The sequence below is a fragment of the Leptodactylus fuscus genome, chromosome 7 (assembly GCF_031893055.1).
Source record: "Leptodactylus fuscus isolate aLepFus1 chromosome 7, aLepFus1.hap2, whole genome shotgun sequence".
In the NCBI taxonomy this organism is placed as follows: domain Eukaryota; kingdom Metazoa; phylum Chordata; class Amphibia; order Anura; family Leptodactylidae; genus Leptodactylus; species Leptodactylus fuscus.
In genome coordinates, this window is record NC_134271.1 from 68,612,340 (window position 1) to 68,638,810 (window position 26,471).

Consider the following 26,471-nt stretch of genomic DNA (forward strand, 5'->3'; position numbering starts at 1 on the left):
ACAGGTTGTTTTCTGCCTTAGCCCTGTAAATACTTTGACCAAAGCAATGTGGCTCCTTGGTGTACATCTGGCACTCAGACATGCCTCTGTTGACCCCCAATATTTTTACTACCTTCATTTTCTTCTATGTCTCTCAACAAACAGTTTACAGGACAGAATGGGCATTATAGAGTCTGTGCCTGCAAGTTTATTGGTGAGTATAAATCACATGTGCACGTGACTGGCAGGGGAAATGCTAGATCTTTTACATAGTTTATAAAATTCTAGCAAACAAAAAACTCCTTGCAACAGATGCCACGGTGTATGGGTGACTACTCTGCATCTTATTATGGAAGCTATGCCGAAGGCAAATATTGATGGTGCCCTTTTTTAGCCATCCATAAATGTCATCTCTTATTATCTCCCATATGAGGAATGAATCCTACACAAATCCACCAACAGGTGCAATAGTTCCAGTAGGTTACCTGTTATAGTCAGCACCTTTTTATATTGGGGTGCCCTTTCAGGTAAAGCACAGCCAGAACTAGCTGTCAAAAGAGGTGACTCTTATGTTTTCCATTACGAGACTTTGCACAGCCGGATGAGTTGTGTACACCTGATGACAGAACAGAAAACTGTGTGACAGTCGCCATCCTTGGGATTCACCGCTGACATGTGACACTGATATGAGAGTTTGGTTGTATAGGTGTGGAATGTGACAATATTGACCTTTCCTGTTGATTAAACATGTCTTGTATGGAACCAAGAAAGCCTGACAATAACTCTGTAGAGAGCTGCAGACTATTAAGATGCTATATAAGTAGAATCATAGATTGTAAGCTCTCGTGAGCAGGGTCCTCAGTCCCATTGTGTGAAGTGACTATTTCTTTGTAATGTATCTTTTTGTCTGTACTTGAACCCTACAAATTGTACAGTGCTGCGGACAGTGGCGTAACTAGGAATGGCGGGGCCCCGTGGCGAACTTTTGACATGGGGCCCCCCCGACACCGAAGATCTCGACCGAGTCCCTCCTACGCATTCCTGCGCGCTCTATTATGTCCCATAGTGGCCCCTGCACACAGTATTATGTCCCTTAGTGGCCCCTGCACACAGTATTATGCCCAATAGTGGCCCCCTGCACACAGTATTATGTCCCTTAGTGGCCCCCTGCACACAGTATTATGTCCCATAGTGGCCCCTGCACACAGTATTATGTCCCATAGTGGCCCCTGCACACAGTATTATGTCCCTTAGTGGCCCCTGCACACAGTATTATGTCCCTTAGTGGCCCCTGCACACAGTATTATGTCCCTTAGTGGCCCCTGCACACAGTATTATACCCAATAGTGGCCCCCTGCACACAGTATTATGTCCCATAGTGGCCCCTGCACACAGTATTATGTCCCATAGTGGCCCCTGCACACAGTATTATGCCCAATAGTGGCCCCCTGCACACAGTATTATGTCCCTTAGTGGCCCCTACAGGACTAAATACTGTCACCGCTGACCGCTATACCAGGACAAATTGTGGATAAAAAAAAATCTGGTCCTGTGCATTACAATTTAGTAACTCCATGTGCCTCATATTAATAGCAGTTAACCCCATCATCTCCCTCACATTAACCCCTGTCTGCCTCACCATAAGGGTTACTGATATGTGAGAGACATGGAGGTAATAATAAAGAATCTTCATTACTATTACCCCCAAATGTCTCACATATCAGTAACTCTTATGGTGAGGCAAACATTGGTTAATGTGAGGGAGATGATGGGGTTAACTGCTATTACTATGAGGCACATGGAGTTACTAAAACACAAGTAATCCCCCCAAATGCCTGATAGTAATAAGTATAGTAACCCCAGTACGTACCTGTGTAGCTTCAGTTTCATTTTCCTGGAGCAGCTTCTTCCTCTTCTCTTCTGTGCTGGACAGCAGGGATAAGCCCCGCCTCCTCCTCTCATTGGTGGGCAGAGGACAGCAGAGAAAGGGAGGGGGGAGAGAGGGGGAGCGTCCTGCAGCGCTGACAGGAGCCAGAGCTGCAGCTCCTGTGTCTCAGCCGTTGCTGCAGCTTCGGGGCCCCCTGTTGGTGGAAAGTATTCCACCAACAGGGGGCCCCGATCATTATACTCGGGGGTCCGAAAAGACCTCCGAGCATAATGATAGCAGCAGTAGCAGCTGTCACCGGGCCCCTGATGTCCCGGGCCCTGTGGCAGCTGCTACCTTCTGCCACATGGGGCCCCAGCCTCTCTCTATATAATTATTTATTTCAGGGGTAACCATAAAGTATAACTGGTGGTCACAGTGCAATGAGTCATGTTTAAAGGGAGCTCCTCACCAGATCCTTACATATAAAACAAGCTTTAGGGATGGATAGTTTAGGGTCACCTGAAGACTGCGATCTTTTCTCCATGTTGATCCATGTCTTTGTTCCTGACGTATCTCTCTGTTTACAGCTATCACAATTGCTCTCATAGCTCCTAAAGGCTATGCTTCCCACTGCCCAGGACCACAATCCATCTCTCCTTCTATGACAAAATCAGTATTGCTGAAATCGCTCCTGCTCTGCTCCCTTTTGTTGCTCTTATTATTGGTGCATGTGCTGTACAACTGATCAGTTCTTTGGACCAACAAGGACATCAGATCTTATTTCTGTCATCAGGTGACACTAGCGCATCTATCTTGGGGGCTGGCATTATATGGCCGGATTTGGTGACAGACTCCTTTTAAGACTGTAACCATTTTAATGCTGCTCCATCCATCTTAATATGACTCCATTACATTTTATGTTGCTGCGATTTTCACTGTGTCCACAGCCAGCATTTCTAGAAAATATAACCACTATACCTACCGTGTTTCCCCGAAAATAAGTCATCCCCCATAAGTAAGGCATAAAGGAGGTTTTGTTGAATTGCCTAATATAAGGCACTCCTTGAAAGTAAGACATTCCCCAAAAAACATTGCAGCCGGTTGAACACTGTACGCTATGTTCTGTGTGCACAGGTATGCCGGCTGCTGCCTCTGCTGTGGTACCGTACGCTGTATCCACTGTTCCTGCCGCTGTAGGATGAGCTGGGGGATGCCCGCTGTGCATACACTAAGCATCGTATGCGGGGGGTGTCCACTCTCCCAGCTCATCCCACAGCAGCAGGAACAGTGGATACAATGTACAGTATCACAGCAGCAGCCGGCTTTCCTGTGCACATGGAGCACCGCACACAGCGTTCAGCTGGCTTCAATGCCCACGAAGTGAGGCTCTCCGGCACAACTGCTGGAACCCTCAATAAGCCCCGCCCACCACTTCCGCCGCCGCGACCAACAGCAGCATCAGTGCTGCTATGAAGATGGGGAAGATAAGTAGCATACCTTCCCCCCCCTCCCCTAACCTACTACACTACCTACAACTCTGCTAAGGGGACGTTGTCCCCCGCTCCAGCCACTCCTTTTTCTTCATACAGAAGAAACATACAGCAAGCACATAAGACATCCCCCGAAAATAAGACACGTCATATGTTTAGGACCAGAATTTAATATAAGACACTGTCTTATTTTCAGGAAAACACGGTATGATGCATAAAAAAAAATGTTAGCACTTTAATTTCCATTATTGAAGTGGTAAATATTTTAATTAATTTAATTAAATAAATAATTCATTGTAATTTAGTCTCAAATCAGGTGGGTAGATTGCAATGTGCATACTATTTTACTGTGCTGATTTATGTTACTGCAGGACTAGGGGCTCATGATCCAGAATAGAGGCCCAATAGCGGTATACTCCTTGCCTTGTACAACAGACACCACCAGGTGACCAGTAGGTGGCAGTAAGAGATGACTGCCCACCATCAATTTCGTAATTTATTGATCTTATCCATGAACGCCATTACTTTATCGTAATCCACGCCATTTTTCCAATTGCTGTGATGTTTAAAGTAGGAGCCGATGATTAAAGCGTTGGCACTGGTGTATTTTTCCACATTGTCCAGCGTTACCCCTGATCCAATGAGAACGGGAATCTGGACAGAGCGTTGAACCACTAGGACGGAGAGATTAATAACATATACATGAACACAACTGCCAAATACATGATACAAACAGATCCCACAGCAGAGGATATCCTGATATATGTAACTGGGTCACTTACTGTATAATAAAAAAAAGTTTAATTCCTCCACATTTTCAGGTTCTCTACAGGCAACATGTTATACTACAGGAGAAGCTGGGCAGGCTCATATATAGTTTTGGGGGGAAAAGATTCAGTATAACCTGTTATGGTACATTCACATTTGTTTTGTTTTGTCCATTCTTCTGGTCTGTCGCAGGATCAAAAGAACAGAAAAACGGTCTGTCTAATGATGTACAACAACGGAGCCTAAAGGACCCCATTGCAGTCCACTGGTTGTCTGTTTTTTTGTCATTTCTTGTCATAGCCGGACAAAAAAAGTTGCACTTGTAGAACTTTTTGATCCAGGATTTCTGAAAGACTCTGCGCCAGACAGATGGCCTTTCTATGTTTAGAAACAGTCATCAATCTGCTCAACAACTTCTTCTCTATAACATGCTGCCTGCAGATTACACGGCAATTTGTCATGTGACAGGTTCCCATGAATACACATAGATTTCCATAGCTCTCATTGCGGATATTTGTAGTATACCTTTCAGTTCTGTTGGATCTGCTTCTTGTCCTGTAGCGACACCAGTCAATATAACACCATCGGCTAAGAAGAATTCTGCGGCCTTTGCAGTCTCTGATATTGAAACATCTGCCGTCACTGCATGGGAGCTAAGAAAACAGACATTTTCTTAAAGGAAGTCAACTACCAGATTTGTCTAATTATCCTCACTATTTTCAAGGTTTCTTCTTGCAGTCAGTGAATGGAAACATTCTTATTTACATCCAGAGGCTGAAAACCTGTCATGACCTAAGACTTGTATAACAATTACGTCCAAACACACAAAAGCTTCACAAATCTAACTCCTGTCCTCACAGCTGTTATAATATACGGTATCAGTGCAGTCTGTTTACCTCGCAATGTCTGGAAGTAGTATTAAGTAGACTATATTTCCCATTATGCGCCTGGCTTTGTAGAGTCATAGGGGAAGAAGTCTCACTACACTCGCTCTACTGATATCAGGTCATATCCAAAGGTAGCCCGTGACTACCTACCCACCTACAGGCTCTCAATCCTCTTGCTGAGGCCACATATTAAGGTGAACTTTTTGAGATCTGTTCACATTGTGTAGTGCTGCATGGTGTCTGATATTCCTTTGGTGCTGTGCCTCTGGGATGGTATGGCCCAAAGAAAAAACAAAACATGATCAATGATACTAATAAATCGTCATATATAAAAAATATAGAAATGTTTTTTCATAGAATTCTATGAATAAACAGTTCTATATTTTTATATATCATGACTAGCCTCTGCCCACGACATCGTCTGCGTGTTGTTGGCGTCGATGATCCGCCTATATTCAGCAAATTGCTGCCATCGATGGTTCACCTGCTCCAGCATTTCGGCAGCTCTCAAGCTGTCCTGCTGCTGGACTTGTTCCTCGTGCTGTGCCTGTGAATGTTCCAGCATCTCAGCAGCTCGCTGGGACATTATATAATGAGCGTGTTGTTGGTGTTGATGATCCGCCTGCTCCGGTGTTTCAGCAGCTGTCAAGCTATCCTGCCACTGAACTCGTTCCTCGCACCGTTCCTGTGATTGTTCCGGCATCTCAGCAGCTCGCTGGGACGCCATATAACGAGAGTGTTGTTGGTGTTGATGATCACCCTGAGCTCTGCTTGAGGAGAAGTTTGTGGACTTATGGCTACCTTCATAGCTCTCGGGGTTTTTTTTAATTTTTTTTTTTTAATGTATATTAAGAGCCCCATATAGGGATCACAATGTACTTTTTTTTCCCTATCAGTAGGTCTTTGCAGAATTGGAGAACATACAAATTCCTTGCAGACGCTGTTCCTGGCGGGTTTCGAACCCAGGACTCCAGCGCTACAAGGCTGCAGTGCTAACCACTGAGCCACCATGTTGCCCCTTATGGCTCTCGTTTTTGAGAATTTTGCGACAAACTAGATTTTGTTTTTCCTGACATGTTTAAAATTGGCAAACTACCAATTTGAATTAAAGGGGTTTTCCCATGTGGCCGTCTCAGCACTGGAGCAGATCAGATAATATGCAGATGCTTGTACATAATGGACTCAGTGTTATCTGTGTGTTTACATAGAGAAATAACAGACCAGGCTTTATCAGCAAAGTGCAATTAGCTGAGATAATGCTGCTGGCAAGAGCAGTTTAATATAGTATATGAAAATAAATTCATAACAGTCGTGAAGCCATGTCACTTACCAGGATAAAAAGTACCATATGTGTTAACCAAGGTTACAAATTATCTATGTGCCAAATTACGTTTCTGCGTGATCGAGAAACAAACACACAAACATTCAAACGTTCACATTTATAATATTAGTAAGATTTATTGGTATCATTGATCACATTTTCTTTTTCTTAGTGCTATAAAATATATGTGATGTGATCATATATATTCAGAGGAGTTTTTGTTTTGTGGTATGGCCCAAAGCCTGGGGGCTTAATCTGACAGCAGGGATGCTACTGAGTCCTTCCCTCTGTGGGCTCTGTATTGCGGTGGTGGTGGTTGCTGTGCATTGCCTTACCCAGTAGAGTAGGGACCCAGAGGTCGCCATAAAGTGACTAGTGGGCTTATACACCTCGAACAATATGTATATTAAGAACCTCAGTTTCTTATTTTGTATATTTTGTTGAGAAACCTAAGTATGTCTGTTTTTCTTCTCCAAAATATTGCAAGACAGAGCTCCTCTCTTCCCAGGCTGTATCTCCTGTCAGTGCATGCAAGCTGCAAATCACAGTCAGACACTAGGAGAGTGAAGAATGAGCGCCGATCTCCAAGTGAACAGGCTATGGTCTGACAGGCCTGCCTGCTGCAGGACCTTAGGCGCCGCAGGGTGAAGCTTACGTGCAGTGAAACTTCTAGTTGCCCAAATGCCATAAAAAGTCTCACGCATATTAATACTATAATTTTTCAATGCAGAATCATGCTTTTACAGGTGTTATTGCGGCCTCTGGTCCACTGCTAAGGAAAATAGTTGAAACCTGTTTTTCAATAAAAGTTGAAAATCCCCTAAAACTATAGACATTAAGAAACTAAATTCAAAATTACATTTTATGGAGAACCACAGCAGTGTGAAGCTGCAGCTCTTTAGAAATACACTGGGGATTCTGCACACAGCACACATAGATGGTAGAAATTGTATTTACTTAAAAATTGTAAGGATGACACTGCTCATACTGACCTGTGCTTCTTTTTAATGTCAGCAAAGATTTGGATGTGTTCAGCGCCTATAGTTTTGCGATACCTCAGCAAACTTCCAGCACAGGCGTTCACCAGTCCTTCATCAGCAACGTGAGAAAACACAAAGCTCTCAGCACGTATGAAGTCCAGTCCTGCACAACAATAAAGACCAGGTGTTATGCTAGGTTATCCTAACGCTTTTTATGGGGCTTTTGCTAGATATCACTGCCACCAACCTGGTTGCTATTATAATTTACATAACTTTTATTATATGAAAGGGATTATTCAAGATAAAGGTTTCTATGGCCTATCCTACACTAACTGTACAGTATCCTGAATTGGATAGTGTACAGTTAGTAATATAACCTTTAGTTAGCCAATGGCATTGTGAGATAGGATAACATGGATGGAAAATAATGAAATTGAAATAATTAATGTCAGCAAGATCCGAATGATTAATTGAGCTGACTTTCAGTTATTTTGCAATCAATTGCCCAGTTTTATTTTGGAAGGCTACAATAATAATAATAATTAGAGATGAGCGAGTAGTATTCGATCGAGTAGGTATTCGATAGAACACTACAGTATTCAAAACATCTATCTATTCGCAGGAAATATTCGATTCAGAGCCAGCATTGATTGGCCGAATGCTATACAGTGTATAGCATTCGGCAAATCAAAGCTGGTTCTGCAGCAGGCTCGTCCTTGCTAGTCGGGAGAGCTGGCAGCTTGCTGTTACGAACGAGCTTACTTTTTCTCATAGGAATGACTCGACCAGCGTTGATTGGCCAGTGTACAGCATTCAGCCAATCAACGCTGGTTCTGCCCGAGGCTTGTCTGTGAGGAGGCGGAATCTAAGATCGGACCACAGCAGTCTCCATTGTAGTCCGATTTTAGACTCTGCCTCCTCACAGACGAGCCTCCGGCAGAACCAGCGTTGATTGGCCGAATGCTGTACACTGGCCAATTAATGCTTTGTCAATTCATATCTATAAGAAAAAGTAAGCTCCCTCATAACAGCAAGCTGCCAGCTCTCCTGACTAGCAAGGACGAGCCTGTGGCAAATCAACGCTGGTTCTGCAGCAGGCTCGTCCTTGCTAGTCGGGAGAGCTGGCAGCTTGCAGTTACGAGGGAGCTTACTTTTTATCAGCACAACTGCAAGCGCTGTGCAGTTAAAGCCCATGGACCCCATAAACTATAACGGGGTCCGTGCACTGTAACTGTACAGCGCTCCTCCTAAACACTCTCCTCCTGCTATTCGTGGACTTGATGACTCTCCTTTAGTCGAATAGTGTTTTCCCCTGAAACGAGCATTTTTTCCCATAGACTATAATGGGATTCGATATTGGATCGAGTAGTCGAATATTGAGGCTCTACTCGAAACGAATATCGAATCTTGAATATTTCACTGTTCGCTCATCTCTAATAAAAATAATAAATTTTATTTATATAGCGCCAACATATTCCACAGCACTGTACAATTAGTAGGGTTCAAATACAGACAGAAAGATACAATACAATAATATGGCTGTTTCATCAGGCCTAGTGCAAGATGGACTTTTGGCCTCCAGTTGTGAGCAAAGCTGTTCCTATTCAGTGTCAAAAAGCTGTGATCTTGAAAAAGGTTAGAAAATGCAGGAATTTTCATTGTGGCTTCATTCACATAAGAGTAGATCACCCTTTTAAAAGCATTTCCACCCAGAACTTAAAACTGGCACCATATTAGGTTAGAAGCGATCCGCCACGAACCCTTTTAAGAGCACTCCTAGATTTTTTTAATTGAGCAAATTTGCTGTTGTGAGAAAGCTGTGTAACAAGGCCTGGGGATGCTGCTGTCAATGCTATGATGGTTATACCATGTTCCATGACACCAGCTTCCCTTGGACCACAAATTCATACATTCCAAGCAAATAGTGAAACATCCCTGGCTCTTACACCTGGACATCCCTTGGCCATTCATGGATCAGACGAGAAATTAGACTTAAAGTCACTGGAATGAGATCTGTATGTTATTCACTGATGTTTACCTGCGGCAAGAGCTACAGCCAGAGCTTCATGATTCGCACATGCGAGAACCTGAACCCCTAGAGGGAGACGTGGGCATGTCTGTCGGACAGCGGCACACACAGTGGCCATGGATGCTGTAATCTCTGGTCCAACACGAAGGTCATAAGGGATGTCATTCATGTTCTCCACTATGAGGCCATCCTGACATGAGAAAATCACAGGCTTCAGCAGTAAACCAAACAATCCAAAGTGCAGGTCACTCACTGTCCAATGTCACTGTCACAAGTGCAGCATGGAGGATCAGCAAACAGATAAAGTCCAGGCAGAGTACAATGCTAGGAGACCAGCAGAGGTGTCAGGTCTACTGTTCATGGGCACGTACATTTTCAATGGAAGTTGTGCTATTTTCTGTTGTGTCTAAACCCTGTGTTTTGGTTAAAGACCTCAAAATCGGCTGTATAGGCATAGTGTTACGATCATATAATTCTGTCTGCCGGCAGTTACCACTAATGGGAGCTTACTGTATACTGCTAATATATTGAAGTCAATAATAACATGGTATGCAGTAATCTCTCTCTCTAGTGGAGGCTACAGGCTGACAGAATGTTAGCATTTAGTTCGGGGGATATGGGGGATTTGGAGCTCTGTCTACAGTACACACAAATTAGAAATTAATAAGCAAAGAACCTTGGACATAGACTGAAAACCATGTCTAAACCCCCGGCAGTAATTGACATGCTACCGATTTTTTTTGCAGTATATACTGTACTATCCTTACTGTACACAGATTAACCACTGGCAATTCCACTGTGGCGAACCCACTAGTTGTGAGTGCTTAAAGAGGTTGCGGCTGGGAAGGTGTAAAACAGAGGTTTCCAAACTGTTTTTTCTCGTAGACCACTTTCAAAATGTTACTGGTTTCAGTGGACCCCCTGCTGCTACATTTCTACCATATTCCCAAAACTGGTAAAAAAAATGTGAAGATTAGGTCTAACGATGGTCCCATCGAGTCTCCTGTGGACCCCTGGGGTTCACCTGGACCACTTTGGGAATCATTAGTGTAAAAATATAAAAAGAAAAGCATAGTCCCTGCCCCCAGCACTCCCTTGGCCACTGCTGGTGCCCTTTCCATCTCATGCTGAGAATAGAAGCTTTCTTATTTACATCCAAGGGCAGCAAACCAACAGTCTGGCTCCAGAGTGATACAATATATCAATGCAGGTAAATTTAAAACAGAAAGTTTCTCTTTGGATTGCTCAGAGACAGATCAAGCAGACTTTACAGCCTCTGAATGTAAACCATTAACATTTCTATCCATTCACAATAAACTGAGATCTTGAATTGGCAAAATGTATTCAATAGAACAATGAATGGGCATATATATATATATATATATATATATATATATATATATATATATTTATTGAAAGGGAAGGAGATGAACTGGAGGAGTGGTGGTCTTGTTACTAAGGAAGGTGAGAGTATGGACAATTTTTTTTCCCTTGCATCCCAATAGTACATCTGATGACAAAGCTACATGTAAACCTGTCTTCTGTGTGCAAACACCATGCATGAATAATAATCGACACATAAATCCTTACAATCCCAGCATTCCTGTAGATCTCAGCCTCTTTACAAGCCTCCTCCAGAATCTGTGCCACTGGTAACATACAGCATGGTGTGCCTATTCATTCCAGAGAAAAAGAAGGGTTATGGGAAAGCAACATTTACATAACACAATTAGTAGATAGCTTGAGAGCTACCTGGTAAAGCTTTCAGATGCACCATCCCAATGACAATGGTCTTTAGTCTTCCAAAGAGTTGCAAAAACTTCATTACCTAAAGCAAAGAGTATGTGACTGCAGGCAAGAAAAGGCAAACAGCAACATATGTACAAAGGGGAATGGAAATGCATTGTGATTCAACTTTTTACATAGAACAGGTTCCAAAATGTACAGGAAAAACTACTTGCCTCAAAATCTCCCTGAAAAAACTCCTCCCATTCATTTCAATGAGAGTCACTAGCAGTTTTTTTCTGCTGGCATTTATTTTCAGCTATTGAAAAAAAAAAAAGCAACATGACCTATCTTCAGGCAGATTATGCCTGGAAAAACCCATTGAAGTCAAAGGGAGGTGGAAAAAAGCAATGCCTTTTTTGGCATGGTTCTTTAACCCCTTCCTGCTGATGGCATTTTTTGATTTTCGTTTTTTGTTTTTGACTCCCCTCCTTCTAAACCCCATAACTTATTTATTTCTCTGCTTCCAGGGCCATATGAGGTCTTAATCTTTGCAGGACAAATTTTTCTTCATGATGCCACCATTAATTATTCTGTATAATGTACTGGGAAGCTGGAGAAAAATTCAGAATGGGGTGAATTTGAAGAAAAAATACATTTCTGCATTTTCTTACGGGCTTCGGATTTATGGCGTTCACTGTGCAGCCAAAATTACATGTCCCCTATATTCTGTGTTTCGGTACGATTCCAGGGATACAAAATTTATATGGTTTTATTTACATTTTAATCCCTTACAGAAAATCCAAAACTGTGTTAAAAAAAATTTTTTCTAAAAGTCGCCATATTCTGACAGCCGTAACTTTTTTATACGTCCGTTTACGGGGATGCATAGGGCGTCTTTTTTTGCGGGGCCAAGTGTACTTTTTAGTTCTACCATTTTCGGTAAATGCTATTGCTTTGATCACTTTTTATTCAAATTTTTATCAGAATTAAAACAGTGAAAAAACGGCAGTTTGGCACTTTTGACTATTTTTCCCGCTACGGCATTTACCGTACAGGAAAAATATTTTTATAAATTTGTAGAGCGGGCGATTTCGGACACAGGGATACCTAACATGTATGTGTTTCACAGTATTTAACTACTTTTATATGTGTTCTAGGGAAAGGGGGGTGATTTGAATTTTTAATACTTTTTAAATTTATATATATATATATATATATATATATATATATATACAGCAGAAAATCATCATTTCTTTTGCAGGCTGCATAGACCAGCCTGCAAAAGGAAACCACTGCAGACTGGGCGGGAGCCTGGCTGTCATGGAAACGTGACGTCGGCCCTGGAGCTTGCTCCAGGAGCCGGCGATCACCGGCAAAATGGCGGCGACCATGCGCCACTGTGAAAATGGCGCCTCTGGCGCCTTTCCCTGCAGCGTCGGAGGGGTTAACGCCTCTGATTGGAGGCATTACCGCTGGCTGTCTACTGTGTAAAACACCTGACATGTATGGCGGATGTCGGAAAAGGGTTAAAGGAAAGTTCCCATGTCCATACTGTGCGCTGGAGCAAAAAAAAAACTGCGTTGAAAAACCGCATCATGCCAAAAGTACGTCAAAATACAGTCTCCTAATTCCTGAAGCAGATTTTTTCTGCCTGCAAAAAACTCACTGTGCACCACCCCCCTAAGAAGGTATATATGTGTGCAAGATTGGGCCCCTAAACATCGCTATTGGCTGCATTTCATTCATGTATGCAACTGAATCAAAGAAAGGGGAAGGGGGCATGCGTACTTCCTAAAATTCCTGGATTAGAATGCTCTGTGGCAAGCAGCACTTTTCTCTCCACATGTTTGGTGTGGACATGAGCAGAAACCACACGGATCCCATTATAGTCTATGAAGTCTGTGTGGCTTCTTAGCTAACTGCTTTTTAATGTGTATAGAAATTCACAGAAAAATGGCGTGTGAAAAAGCTAAAATATAAAACTTAACTTTAATAAATAAGTCCTATAAAAACGTAGTGGACGTCTACTAAATATTTTAGAGAACATAGCTAATGTGGGGCCCACAGCATGGACCATTGACTATTTAGAAGGGGAGGTTTTCCCGTTTACATCAACACCTGATGAACCCTTATGTATTGTTAACAGGGTGAAACGCGTAGAGATTTTTGTCTTGATTGACCGCGGTGTTATTTGTGCGCAGCCAACATATTTCTCAAGAAGGAGTCCATATATGTTTGTTGTCCTATGAGGGAGTTTTTGTATTAGCTGCGCATTATATCAAGGGACATAAGGAGTTGCTGGAGTTCCACAATCCATCCTAGTGAGGAGCGTTCAGGGTGGATTCCTATGTTCCCTAGGCCACGTTTCATATTTGTTGTGCATTGCATTTAGGGGCATAGGAATATATAGGAGCCCCACAATTAATTTTAATTAGTAGCATTTAGAATGAATTCCATTGTTCCCTAAGCTACACCTTATATTTTAATGAGTAGTATTGGGTCAGAGGTCACTGTGTGTATTTATATAGGGTTTTTTTGTTTAGCGACACTGTGTATAAGTCCCTGCGGTTTACTGTGAGATCAGGGACAGGGGTAACAGCTCTTAGGGTCTATAAGTGTAACATCCAATACAAGTGTGACCCCCCCCCACAAGCCAATATACAGCAGTCAATGAAATCTATGCACCTATAGTGTGTACATTTATACTTGTGATTTGTTTCTTGCACTCTCTGCCATGATGTATTATAGAACAAACTTTGTGGGAATAGTTATAACAAAGCCAGAACAGGCGCCTTCTGTATGCCTATGACGTACAAGGGAGGAGAAGCACTTGTAGCGCGAGGAAGTTACAATGTAGCAAGTTCTCGGACGCGGTGACGTCATGCACGCTTCCTGCAGTCAGCGGGCGCTGTTTTAGGCGAACATACTTTGATACATACATAACATGATCGTGCTAGCACCTCACCCCAGTATGCTAGGATCCCCGACACTTCTATGTTTACATTCAGCTCCAGCACCCCACGTGTTTCGTCCACTTCCAGGTCTCTGTCCCCGCCCACTGGCTACACGTAAGCCACGCCTTAGGCGCCAGTCCCTCCCTCCGATCCCCGGGTACCGGCTGGCAGTGTTTATAACTGGAGCAGTGTGGAGTGGTCGGGGATCGGGTGTGACTGCAGTGAGAGGGTTAGAAGACCCCCTAATAGTCACCCCCAGGACCGCGGCCTGACCCTTCAGGGTTCATTGCAGACTTGGATTACTGAACTCCCCCCAAAATCCGGCGTCTCCTGAGGATCCTGCTGTTTTACCGCACATTGGAGGCTGATTCTGGATTCTCTTCTTATTCCCCCCATGTAACCTCTGATGGGTTTTCTTTAACAGCCCCCCTCCCCTCCCTGCAGCATTAGGTGACCTGGCCTATTGAAGACATGCAGTTCTCTCAGCCCTACGTGTTATCTGCTGTGCCTGCCCTATAGTGTCCCCCACTTCTGCCTTGTCCTATACACTCCCTATGTTCTAGCCCCACACTCATATTGGGGTATCCCAGGCTTGTACTGATCTTGCACCCATCTGCTCTGTACCCCGACAACTCTGGTAAGTTCTTGCCTCGCCCTCCATGCTTGTTTCTAGAAGATTACAGTCTGCTTTAGTATGAAGTCACATTGGGTTGCCAAGTGGATTTATGGAGGGGTCCTGTGAAGAACCATACACAAGAAGGGGGATCTCTTTCCACGTATCTTGGGGGGGAGGGGATCTCGTTTTTACCCTTAGGCCTGTAGGGGAATCCCCATGTTGGAGGCCTCATCGGGCCTTCAGGGGTTAATGGCTGGTACTGATCATGGGGGTAGGTGTGAGGGCAGTAGCTAGGGGTAGTTAGGAGGGGGCAGTCGTGGGTCTTTTAGACTGGAGGTGTTAAACACGCCCTCTTTCCCCTCTCCCTATATAAACGTTGCAGTCGGTTCCTTGGCTGTGCTCACTTTGTGGGGGGCTGTGGTAGAGGGCACATATATGGTATGATCGGTCTGTGGTAAAGGATTGCTCCTAAGATCCCACTCCTCAGCCAGGGGAGCTCTGCACCTTCCCCTCCTCCCTCTTCCAGGCGCCAAAGCTTCAGTGGGGGCTGGGAGACCCTTCATTGGAATATCTACTTCCCAAATGTGATCTGCTCACTCTATTTTATCAGGTTCAGCTAGAAATCCTCCTAATTCCATCTCTGGATCCCTGAGATGCCCAATATGAGGTAAGTACTGCACACCATGCTTCTGCCTAGTGCCATGCATAGCCCCAGCCTTCCAGCCCTTCCCTCTGCTCTGCCATCTGTTCCTGCAATGATCATATTTATTTTTCATAATTTCAGCAATTACACAAAAGACAACCATACAAAGGATGAGGGGACAGCAGAACACTCCAGGAAGAGAAAGGCAGATGTGGCCATTGTAAGTGCATACAAAGAGCCATGTGTGGTGTATGGGGGACTGCTGGCTGCTCACTCCTCATTCATTGCTTCTGTCCCTCCACAGTTTCTGCAAGACCCAGATGAAAACTTGGAACTGGAGCTGATAGAAATGATCAGGAAGAAACAATATGCGCATCGGGTAAGTCTGATACTTTGTAGCTGGTTTCAGGCCTTTGTGATAAGTGGGTTTGTTTGTTGTCACAGTGGACTTGTTTATGCTGTAGAAGTATTGTATGTACATGAGAGCCTTCTGCCAATCTGCCCCCCCCCATACTAATCTGTTGATTAGATATAGGAAGTTTAAAGTAATGCAATCCTATTACTAAAATCCTAAACTACAGCTTCTCCCTAGTATTGTAGAGGGATCATGTCAGCGACTTGGGACACTAAGCCACCTACATCTTATGGACTGTGGCGTTAGTGTCCCAAATATCCCTGTTGTAAAGTCTTATGAAAAATGAGTATCATAGGGCTCCTCCTTGGCACTCCTGAGTACACCTACTTCATTGCACATGTGACTATGGTCTGGTGCATGTGTGCTATTCCCAGCTTTAACAAATTGGAGGTGCTGGGACTGCAGAAACTAGGTAAGTATGTAATGGGAATCTGTCCTATGTCCTGTATGAAGGGAACACAGGTTAAGTGTATGCACTGCTGCTTCATTACACAATGCAAGGTACAACATCCTATTGTCACCAGTCTTGTAGAGAATAATAGTTGCGCGCGCACACATACATTATCGATCTTCTGCCATGTAGAGTCTGTGGTTTCATGATACAAATCCATCCAGGGGCTTTATGCATCTGATCAGGCTCTGTACATCATTGTAACAATGTACAGTGAAATATCTTTGAGATAACCACCCAGAACTACACTGAAAAATGGTCATCTCAACTATTTGTTGTCATCTAAAATGGTGAATCTCCAAAATGGTGGGTTTCCCCCGCCCCTTCCTCCATAGATGTAAATTAAAGAGTAACTAAACCTTTGGGCAACTTTTGATTTTCTGGCGGGGTTTGTCATTTAATTTTGTAATATTGTCTTTGTGAAATCCATGAGGATCACTTCAAGCTGTTATAGCTCTGACATTACAAAATGGAAAACCTTGCTTTTGGTGTCATGTGAAAGTGGAGATTCTCTTGCAGAGCGGTCTATATTTCCATAGATATCACTGGTTGAAAACCTTCAGGATTAGGATATTTATATGCAGCTGTATTATGATATAGATATTGTGACTGTTTTTAACCAGTGATGTCTTTGGAAATATAGATAGTACTGAAGTCTTGGGGCTAGTTCACATGGGCAAAGAGGGGGCGATTTATGGCGCTGAATCAACATCATAATCCGCCCCCTCACAATGGAGGTCTATGTAGACCGCCAGGCTGCTTTTTTCCGTTGCCGCTCACGGGGAAAAAAAGAATCGACATGCCCTTTCTTGAGGTGGACTCTGCAGCTGATTCAGCCCCGGTGCTGCCTCGTGGCAGCACCCTCCAGAGTAGGCCCATTCATTTGAGCCTACTCCAAAGGGGGAAGCCGTGACAGTTGTGGCAGGCGCATTTTGGCCCTGTGAATGGGGCCTTGGTGTGATATGAAAAAAAAGAGAATCTCCTGATCTACCTACAATAGTAGGTTTTTACCTCTTATAATGCAATGATACTCAGTGAGAGGATTTCATAGAAAGGAGACAAAATGTTAATAAAGTATATTACAAAATGTATTAATGCCACATACTGCCAGAAAATAGTTGTCTGAAGGCTTAGGTCCTGTGAGGAACTGAGACTGAGCCACAGCTCCTACAATGCCAAGATCTATCCATTATAAAGTGATATATTAGAAGCAAGAGTTGCATAATGTTTTTCCACATGAAGAATTCTACATGGCTTTATCTGTAGACCTGGCCTGTGTCAGTTCTGCTATGTGGAGACCCCCCCCCCCTCCCCTCCTTTCCTTGTGTTGCCTTATACAGTGTGACTACTACAGTCTAGAGGCACCACACATGCAGCTCAGGACATATGGGAGGTAAAGTCTAGTGACTGGGTGCAGAACATTGAGATTAGAGTTCAGCAAGGCGCAGCTCATTGGTCTCATTCTAGGAACATTTCCAGGTATCTGCCTTGTGTAGGAGGATTGTGCTGCATTAGTCATCACTGAACACTGTAACACTACAGCAATGTTAAACCTGATCTTTTAGATGTCACTTGCTGACAAAAGGCTAATAAAGCAGAGGCCTAAGTATCAAAAAGTCTTAATTTTATTTCTTGTTTTAGGGTAACTGGAGAAACTGTAATTCATGGAAAAGTCCCTATAAGTTAATTCCTACACCCGAGAAAGAGGCAGGAACTCTGGACGTTGCCCCTTATCAGTACTGCGGCCTGAAATTCCGATCTTCTGTAGTTTCACCTCTTCCTCAGCTCAGGTATGTTGCTATATAACTAAATTTGCACTAGAAACTTACGATACAGGTGTCCTAAAGATTTGGCTGGGCTAGCCAGGATGTGTGGCAGAAAATGCTCTGGAAAGACACAACCTCTTTATTTGGATGTGGTAGGATAATGTCCTATCATTATGCTGAGATAGCTTGTACACTTTGGTGTGCAGGCCAATGCCCTTTCTCGCAGTTATCAGCCATTTACTGATGCACCATGGCCGGGACTTCATAAGGGCTGTTCTTGCTTCCTATAATTGTAACTCTTAGCAGCTAGTTGCTTTTCTTCTACTGCTGTGATACTACCGGTATTAGAAGGTCCACACTTTAGGTGAAGGGGTTTTATTTTAATACTTCAACTTTTGAGAAATAAAAAGTTAATTGTGAGCTCTTAATTTTTTGGTTTGGTCTTGGTCACCGTAGTAACGTTCTGGGCTTTGCCTCAAAACTCGTAAAATTAAGTATGAAAGGTTGGCAGAGATGGAAGTGGCTTTTAGAGCCCAGACTTTAATGTCACCACACTTGCCTAGAGATCCCTGTGAGCGTCATTCTGCTGTTCAATTCCCTGATCTACTTCTTTTTTTTTTTTTTTCTTCTAGCTGGGCTGACAGTGATTATGTGTGGCGGAACATGCTGTGCAAAGAATCCACCTATCCCAGGGACAGAAATCTCTTACAAAGGCATCCAGAGCTCGGGGAGCGTATGAGGTCTATCCTACTCGACTGGCTCACAGAGGTTGGTGTGTGTTAAGGTTGGGGGGGGGGGGGGTAATTCTTGGTGGTCCAACCCTTTCATAAATGGCCAAAAGCCATTGCCAAACAAACACTGAAACTCCTCTAAGGCCCGGTTCACATCTGCATTCGGTAGACTATAATGGGGTCCATGTGTTTTCTAGGCAGTGTCTGCATGAGTCATGTGGGCAGGAAAGTAGATCATGAAGTACTTTTCTGTCCGCATGTTCCGTACAGAAAACACACGGACCCCATTATAGTCTATGGGGTTGTGTGCTTTCATAAGCTCAAATTGAATTTCTAAGTAAATATGTAATAAGCTTTGCATTGAACTTATTATACAATGTTTATTTTTGTAACATAAATAATTTAATTTTTGAGGTCTGACTTGGGGAGGTGACTAAAAATATGAAATACTTATACTCTCCTCCCATGGGCTCCCGACATCCTCTTCAGGGTTCTGTCAGCCTGTGGCTAATTTCATGCGCCCTAGACGTCACTGTTGAGGCTTGTGATTAGGCACCATCAGTCACGTGGGGCACCCTGGTGACTGCTGAGGCAAAATCACAGGGTTCAACCATGACGTCTGGGTTGCGTCACCTCAGTTGCAGAATGAAGAGGATGCCAAAGAGAGGTGGACAGAGGGCGGTTGGCCAGGAGAGGTAATGTGAGTAAAAGTGTATTTTTAATTACTTCCCCTGGGCCTTTACTAATTATACTCTGGAGTATTTTTAAATGGCCTGAAAAGAGGGATGAACCTCACAAATATCTGTTGAATTTTGTGGGGGTCATTTGAAGCAGTTCTTGGAAGCATATACTGTGTGGGGCTCCTTCACTATTCACATCACATATTATTATTGAATATATAATTTTATTTTCATAGCAGCTGTGCATTATTACAGACTGTATTAACATTACATGGTGATTATAATACAGATCCTGTGCAATATAAATGGTAAAGGAGTCAAACAGTCGCAAAAGCACCACAGTAACTTCAAACAGTTGATCAGCAAGGGCCTTAGGTGTTGGACTCCCTCTGATCTTACATCTTAGACTGTTAGGACCCTGCAGATCAGCTGTTCCCCAAGAATGTAGCTCCCAGTATTGTTTACATGCCAGTCGCTGCACTGCTTGCTCACCATATTCTTGATCATTGCAGTTGTGGGTACTAAAGCTGTATTTCTTTCAAGATACCGCTGCAGGGGAGGGCACCCTGAACAAAAGTTTGCACTGGGGCCCACTGCTAGTTGATTGACCTGATGCATGATATTGCTAGAGGAAGTCAATAATGCCAGGGTCACATCTGTGATCGGGTTTCCATTTCGTGAGTCTGCTTGGGGACCCCTGAATGGAAACCTTACGGAAGCAGTGGACCCTATAGACCATAATGAAGTTTGTGTAGTTTCAGCACAAAAAAATGCTTTTCTCTCTGCATATTTCATGCAGATAGGGGAACAGAATGGTCTGAATGCAGATGTGAACCAGGCCTCAGATGGACAGCATTTACAGCTGTAATGTGGTCTACATAAACTGTGTGCACTATGGCTCTTAATAAACCCATACATATGTTTCCTATTTCTCAGGTTTCTGAAGTTTATAAGCTGCATAGAGAGACTTTGTATCTAGCACAAGATTTCTTTGACCGGTTTATGGCAACACAAGAGAATATAGTGAAGAACCAATTACAGCTCATTGGCATCACCACCTTATTCATTGCTGCCAAGCTGGAGGTAGGTATCCTTGTTTTGATCCTTTAGCTGTCACATACATTGTAGCATTGGCATTCATTGTAAAAGCAGGATATATGGTAGTTCATGTTGTCTGACCAACTGTAGACTATGGTTTATTCTAGAATCTTGGAGAATTAGGGTCCATTTACACGGAGGAAAATGGTGAGGAATTTGGTGTGGAATTTCAGCACTTTAAAAAAAGCCTCCCATTGTTCCGTTGTTTGTTTTTTGTTGTGTTTTTTTCTGCTGAAATTCCTCACCATTTTCCTCCATGTGAATGAACCCTTAGTCTTCCACATTTGGCCACTTCTGTGGTGTTGTCCTCCCCTCCTACTTTCTAAATAACATAATTAATCAAAAATATATAGTTGCCCATATCACTGGGACAGTCATGTGACCACCCCAGGGACACATTTTGATTATTCGATGACTATCCGTTTTCCCATTTCGGTAACTGATTGACACTACTACTTCCCTCAAAATGAGTGTTGGATTAATTCTAGAAAACTTTTCAGCTCATCTTGTCTGCTTTTTCATGTCTCCTAAAAACTTGTGTTGTAGGAAATCTATCCTCCCAAGCTCCATCAGTTTGCCTACATTACAGATGGTGCTTGCACTGAAGATGAGATTGTGAATATGGAACTAATAATCATGAAGGTAATAATGATGCTGGGGTAACAGGTCTCTACTTTTTAATACCATCTGTAAAACTTTTATATCTGACTGCCTTTTAAAAAAAAAAAACAAAAAAAAAAAAAAAACTTTTGGATTGTTTTTCTTCAGGCACTTAACTGGCGTTTATCACCATTGACTGCAGTTTTTTGGCTGAATGTCTACTTACAAGTTGCATATATTAGAGAACTGCAGAAATTCCTGATCCCTCAGTACCCTCAGCACATGTACTTAAAGACCGTGCAGGTAAGATGGGTTCCTGTGTAATAATGGGATGGGATTGACCATATTGTACTGAGATCTAATTGTTCTGTCTGGTATAGCTCCTAGATTTATGTATCCTGGATGTCGAGTTTCTGGAATATCCCTACAGTATCCTGGCTGCCTCTGTCCTATATTACTTCTCTAATGCTGAACTTGTGATAAATGTGTCAGGTATGTATGGTGCCAGCTTGTCTGACATTTCTGAGCTTTTTGCTGTTTGTGAATGGGGCATACTTGCTTCTCTCTAGTAGTTCTAAGTACAATAGTAATACTTTGGGAGTTTACCACTGTATCAAGTTCTACCCCCTCAGGCTAAATTATAATTCTGATGCACTGTAATGATAAGAATTAGAAACTTGTGCTGCAGATATATTAATAAGCTTTAGGTCTGTATAGGGGCTGGGGTGTTTTTTTTTTTTTTTTTTTTTTGTTTTTTTTTGTTTTTTTTTAGTACTTTTCAGCACCTCCATAGTTTTTGGCATCTGCTAATAGGGGCAACTCCACTGATTCCAGCACAGTTGAAATTTTCTCTAACCTCCACCATTCCAAGCAACAAATGCAGTTAGTTTTGGTGCCTGATAGTGGTACTGTCAGAGGGGCAGTATCGGGCAAAGGTCATGCTTGAGAGTTCTAATGTCAGCCACAGGCAGTCAGTGTCAGATCTCATTCACCTTGGCCAATCCTGTCTGACACCACCCTCCTGACAATACAAAGTCTGAATAGCACATCAGGGACCAAAACCAACTGGTGGGGTGCTAGAGAGAAAATGCCAATTGGTGGAACAGCAGCTATTAATCGGTGTAAGGAGCTGGACTTGGTGAAAGGTTCTTTAAGCAAAATTGTTCCCACTCACTGGCTGCAAGCAGATGAAGATTTGAAAAAAGTATGTGTATTGCTACTAAAAGAGGTTACAGAACATTCCCTTCAAAGAGTGGACCAACAAGAAAATCAAGCCTCAGGACCTTTCATTGGACACTGATTCATTAGATAGACATGGTGACTTATCAGAATATGTAAATGAGCATGGAATGCAAGAGTTGTTTCAGAGCCATGTGGGCTTCATCTCTAATTACATCTCCACTTAACGCGTCGGCCAACACCAACCTATACGTTGATTGATTGGCCTCTGACGGTTTCCAGCTTCTAAGCCCCCTTGCAGACGACTGTATGAATGGTCAGTGTGCTAACCAAGTTTTTCACCCAAATGGCACACTGACCCATTCATTTCTATTGGCTCATACACATCATAGTAAATTATAGTCCCATGTGCAGGCCACATAATATGGAACAGTTCTCATCTGTGTGACTTGTGCTGCCCTGCTTCCGTGGCTCCTATTCATGAAATGAAGTGGCAGTGGAAGCCGGTACACTGACATTTTGTCCCCTGTGTGCTGCCCATGCCATTCATTCACAGCCACCAGTTAGCACATGTTTGTGTGCAACTGGCTTAAGAATTGAATTGTACCTGTGCCACCTAGTGATCCGAGTGCACAGAGCAGGAAAGTGTGAAGATGCTGTCAATAGATTGTATTGGTTGCTATGTTCACATGGCTGCTGCTGAGTCTTGAGACATTGGGCTTATTGGGTGCAATTCATCAAAGAATAATCGGCGTGTGAAAGCTGTAGTAGATGCCCACAATGGAGCTGAAATGAATTATTGTGAGGCGGATGTTTGCCTCAAATTCCTGTTTACATTCAGCTGAGTGATTGGTGGCCCTGCAGAGTTGGAAATTGAATCCACTAAGCTCTGACGTGCCCACATTGCACTTTGCTCCTTGTATATTTGAAAATAAATGCTGTTTTGGGGGAACTGGTACACTTCTTGGCAAACTTCAAAGCATGATTGCATTTGGACTTTTTGCAGGCTCCCTTTATTGTAGTCCCCACCCCCCAAGAGTTTGGTTTATGTGTATATTATATGTAATTTTTGGATGGGGTTTTCAGTGTATGTTTTAATATATATTTTTATTCCCCCCCCCCCCCCCCCACTGACTTCAGGCTACGAATGGACAGAACTTGAACCCTGCATAAATCACGTGTTACCGTTTGTAATGACATTAAGAGAAGCAGGGATACCTTCACACTTAAAGTATTTCAAGGGGGTGGACATTGAAAACCTGCACAACATCCAGACATACACAGGATACATGGATCTTCTGGTAAGTGACTCCTTTGTATGTAACTTCTAGTGGTGACCACACAAATGGCAGCCATTTTGTGAATTGTTATCCCTGTTAAGTCTTGTATTGGGCTAGCAGACATTTTATGAACTGATAATCTTTACTTCTGTAGGAAAATCTCTTTTTAGATGAGACAACTTTCATTTAAGCAGAATTGAAGGTGCACAGTTGCCAAAATGGTGTTTCCTCTGGTCTCTTGTTTTCTTGAGAATAGTCTAATATTCAGACAGAGGAGTTTGGAGGTGATTTCAGGCAGATTTCAACTCAAAATCTGCTCCATAGCTTGACATGTGTCAGTTTTTTGTTTGGTTTTTTTTTTTTTCTTTTTTTTTTTTTGCCTGCACACTGAAGTGTCCAGCTCAATATTGCTGAAGTTCCTGCATCGGCTTCATGAGACAACTCCATTGTATGAGGCCAATCTGCATGCAGAGTTGTTGAAAGCAGAGGCAAGGCCTCAGCTCTCCTGCACAGGGTTGAAATTTGGATTGAATTTGAGGTGGAAGATGGCCTCAGATTCTCCTGACCACTCCTTTACCATCCTCTGGTAGGACTAGTGAGCAGAGCTTGAGATCTGTGAACTTCTTCCCTCTCTGGTCCTTACTACTTTAGGAACCAATCTCAAGTTCAACTTAATTTCTGCAATTTGATACTGACAATAACTGGCCAGAACAACTTAGATGTATGACCATAGGTTCTGCAAAGTCTTGTTTGTTGGTAAATGGGTCAGTGGATGAAGCTTATCCACTTTATGAATGGGCATGCCTGTAGATAGTAGTCGACTCTATTGTGACTGATTCTAGGGAAGGGAGCTGCAGAGTTAATATGGTTTTCTCCAGGCTGCTTGAGAAGCTGCTCTGTCACCACTGTGTAAAGGGAGCTTGTGACTCTGTACTGTACTGGAAATATTGGAAAAATGTTTGACGGCTATCTCTACAGTACTTAATGGTGGTTCATTTCCAAGTCCTACTGCAGAACCAAACAAAGCACCCCCTAAGAGAAGGAGACACCCAATGCACCAGAAAGTCAACCCATATCTACCAAAAATCTAAACCTTAACATTTACTAAATAGTCTAAAATGAACTCCCAGTGGGATAAAATCCAAAGTATCTACAAAAACCCAAATGGGCCACAGAAAATGGGGCCTAATAACATAAATATAAGGTCAACCATTACATTTGAATAGTTGTGATGGATGTTATTTTATATCCCATCCATCACAGTCCATGTATTGACCCATCGCTGTGGGTCTTCTGTTGGTAATTTAGTTATGTCCCCTGACTGGTGCAGACTGTTTTTTGAGCGGCAGAATTTGGATTGTCCTGGCTGCTTCTTCTTGTTGGCCAGTTTTGGAGTTGCTGCCCTTTCATCTGATTGGGTAAGAGCCACCCTTTGTGCATCTCTTCTCAAATTTATATGGCTGACCCCTATTTTAAGGGTTTGCACTATTTGGGTTTTTCTGCCAGTGGATACTTTGGAATTTACCTCATTGGGGATCATTTCATACTATTTAATAAAGGCTAAGTTTTAGACAATTGGAGAACTACTTGACTTGCAATCCCCTCACATCACACTAGTCTTATCCTATTGTTCATATTCCTGTGTTTTAAATACATAGATGTTTTATTTCTATATTGTATGGGTGGATATTAATTTTTTTGTTTACTTTTCTAAGGAAAAAGCTCAAGCTATAAAGGGAACACTCAAACAAAAGCTCAGAGTAACTCCAGTATCCAATGGCATCCTGACACCCCCTCTGAGTGACAAGAAAGAGTATTGGTGACTCTGAATGACTGGACTACTTACCTGGCAAGGGATGCCAATGCGGACACTACACGCTGGCATTTTTATGCTTTTATAAACGTTCTTGGTGGCGCTGTCCCGGTGACCTTTGTATCTGCCACCATTGTTTGCTATACTTATTAATTTTAACAAATGGCCAGAAGAGCCCAAGTGTTTTTGCTGCTATGGAATATGCTGCTGGATGCCCAGGAACGTAATTGGGGTGGGGGTGACTACTCTGGGAGTCCTGCTGGGTATCAGGTTTACTTTTCAGTGTGCAATTTCTCCTATCTCCTTTACAATCTCTACTTTTTTTATGAACTTCTTAGAGATGCTGCTATGTCTTTTTTAAATAAAGATGTCATCTGTGAGATGGCAAGGTTTTTAAAAAAAGCAATGTTTTTCTCTTCTCTTGGTGTAATTGGCATATTTATTCACAACCAAAGCCGCACTCTAATTCACTTGCTCTTGTGTATTGAAGTCCTTGTTTCCAGTCCATCCCATAACTGAATAACCCCACATCTTGCAGCACTGCAGAGCACTTTTAGGATGCATTCACACTACTGATACGCTGCCTGATTCTGAACGTTAAAACATGTTCAGAATCGGCGTGTATAAAGCAGTTCCCATTCATTTCAATGGGAGCCGGCATACGAGCACTCCCCTTTGAAATGAATGGGCTGCTTTTTTCACTACGAGCGCTCCCATTGAAGTGAATGGAAAGTGCTCGCGTGTACGGCTAGCTCTGCTCATGCTGAGCTGAACACACAAGCACTTTCCATTCACTTCAATGGGACTGCTCGTAGTGAAAAAAGCAGCCCATTTATTTCAATGGGGAGTGCTCGTATGCCGGCTCCCATTGAAATGAATGGGATCTGCTTTATACGCCGCTGATTCTGAACATGTTTTAACGTTCAGAATCAGGCAGCGTATCAGTAGTATGAATGCACCCTTAGGCCTAAAATTTCTATTCACAGCAGAAGAAATTTACTAGTTTTATGTATCTGACTTAACGGTTGCACTGCTGTTTTTGGAAAAGGTAGCTAGATTTGTGGCACCTTCTGTCACTTCTAGTTTGACTGTTTCTGCTTTGCTCAAGTGGTCCTAGCTTTGTAGGAAAAGGAGACGTATCTGCCATGCCATAAACTGCACCAAAATGTTGACTTAAAATTCTACCCCAGATGTTT

General features: G+C 42.8%; 2 protein-coding genes across 4 annotated transcripts; one reads left to right on the plus strand and one right to left on the minus strand.

Annotated features, from left to right (window-relative positions):
- Nucleotides 1-3,571: 3,571 nt before the first annotated feature.
- LOC142213690 (uncharacterized protein F13E9.13, mitochondrial-like) lies at nt 3,572-14,101 on the minus strand. Of its 3 annotated transcripts, none has more exons than XM_075282124.1 (7): nt 14,015-14,101; nt 11,074-11,149; nt 10,912-10,994; nt 9,331-9,511; nt 7,305-7,455; nt 4,630-4,757; nt 3,572-4,010 (listed from the first exon to the last, which is right to left on the minus strand). In XM_075282124.1, exons 2-7 carry the CDS (start codon nt 11,144-11,146, stop codon nt 3,820-3,822), a joined length of 807 nt encoding a protein of 268 aa, XP_075138225.1. In that variant the 5' UTR covers nt 11,147-11,149; nt 14,015-14,101; the 3' UTR covers nt 3,572-3,819. The 3 variants fall into 3 exon arrangements, with proteins under 3 accessions (XP_075138225.1, XP_075138226.1, XP_075138227.1); XM_075282125.1 differs by having other exon boundaries at nt 14,010-14,089; XM_075282126.1 differs by lacking the exon at nt 11,074-11,149 and having other exon boundaries at nt 14,015-14,089.
- Nucleotides 14,102-14,163: 62 nt separating this feature from the next.
- On the plus strand, nt 14,164-25,623 carry CCNE1 (cyclin E1). Its single transcript, XM_075282120.1, has 12 exons — nt 14,164-14,640; nt 15,230-15,286; nt 15,404-15,482; nt 15,567-15,641; nt 17,770-17,918; nt 18,527-18,662; nt 20,242-20,388; nt 20,950-21,045; nt 21,172-21,306; nt 21,384-21,495; nt 23,323-23,483; nt 25,178-25,623. Exons 2-12 carry the CDS (start codon nt 15,273-15,275, stop codon nt 25,283-25,285), a joined length of 1,212 nt encoding a protein of 403 aa, XP_075138221.1. The 5' UTR covers nt 14,164-14,640; nt 15,230-15,272; the 3' UTR covers nt 25,286-25,623.
- Nucleotides 25,624-26,471: the final 848 nt, after the last annotated feature.

Coding starts and splice junctions, on each gene's coding strand:
- LOC142213690 (XM_075282124.1), bottom strand. CDS start 11,146: ATGAAGTTTTTGCAACTCTTTGGAAGACTAAAGACCATTGTCATTGGG. Junction 10,995..11,073: donor GCATCTGAAAGCTTTACCAG/GTAGCTCTCAAG, acceptor TGGAATGAATAG/GCACACCATGCTGTATGTTA. Junction 4,758..7,304: donor GACATTAAAAAGAAGCACAG/GTCAGTATGAGC, acceptor CTGTTTTCTTAG/CTCCCATGCAGTGACGGCAG.
- CCNE1 (XM_075282120.1), top strand. Junction 21,307..21,383: donor TGTACTTAAAGACCGTGCAG/GTAAGATGGGTT, acceptor TGTCTGGTATAG/CTCCTAGATTTATGTATCCT. Junction 21,496..23,322: donor ACTTGTGATAAATGTGTCAG/GTATGTATGGTG, acceptor CACTGACTTCAG/GCTACGAATGGACAGAACTT.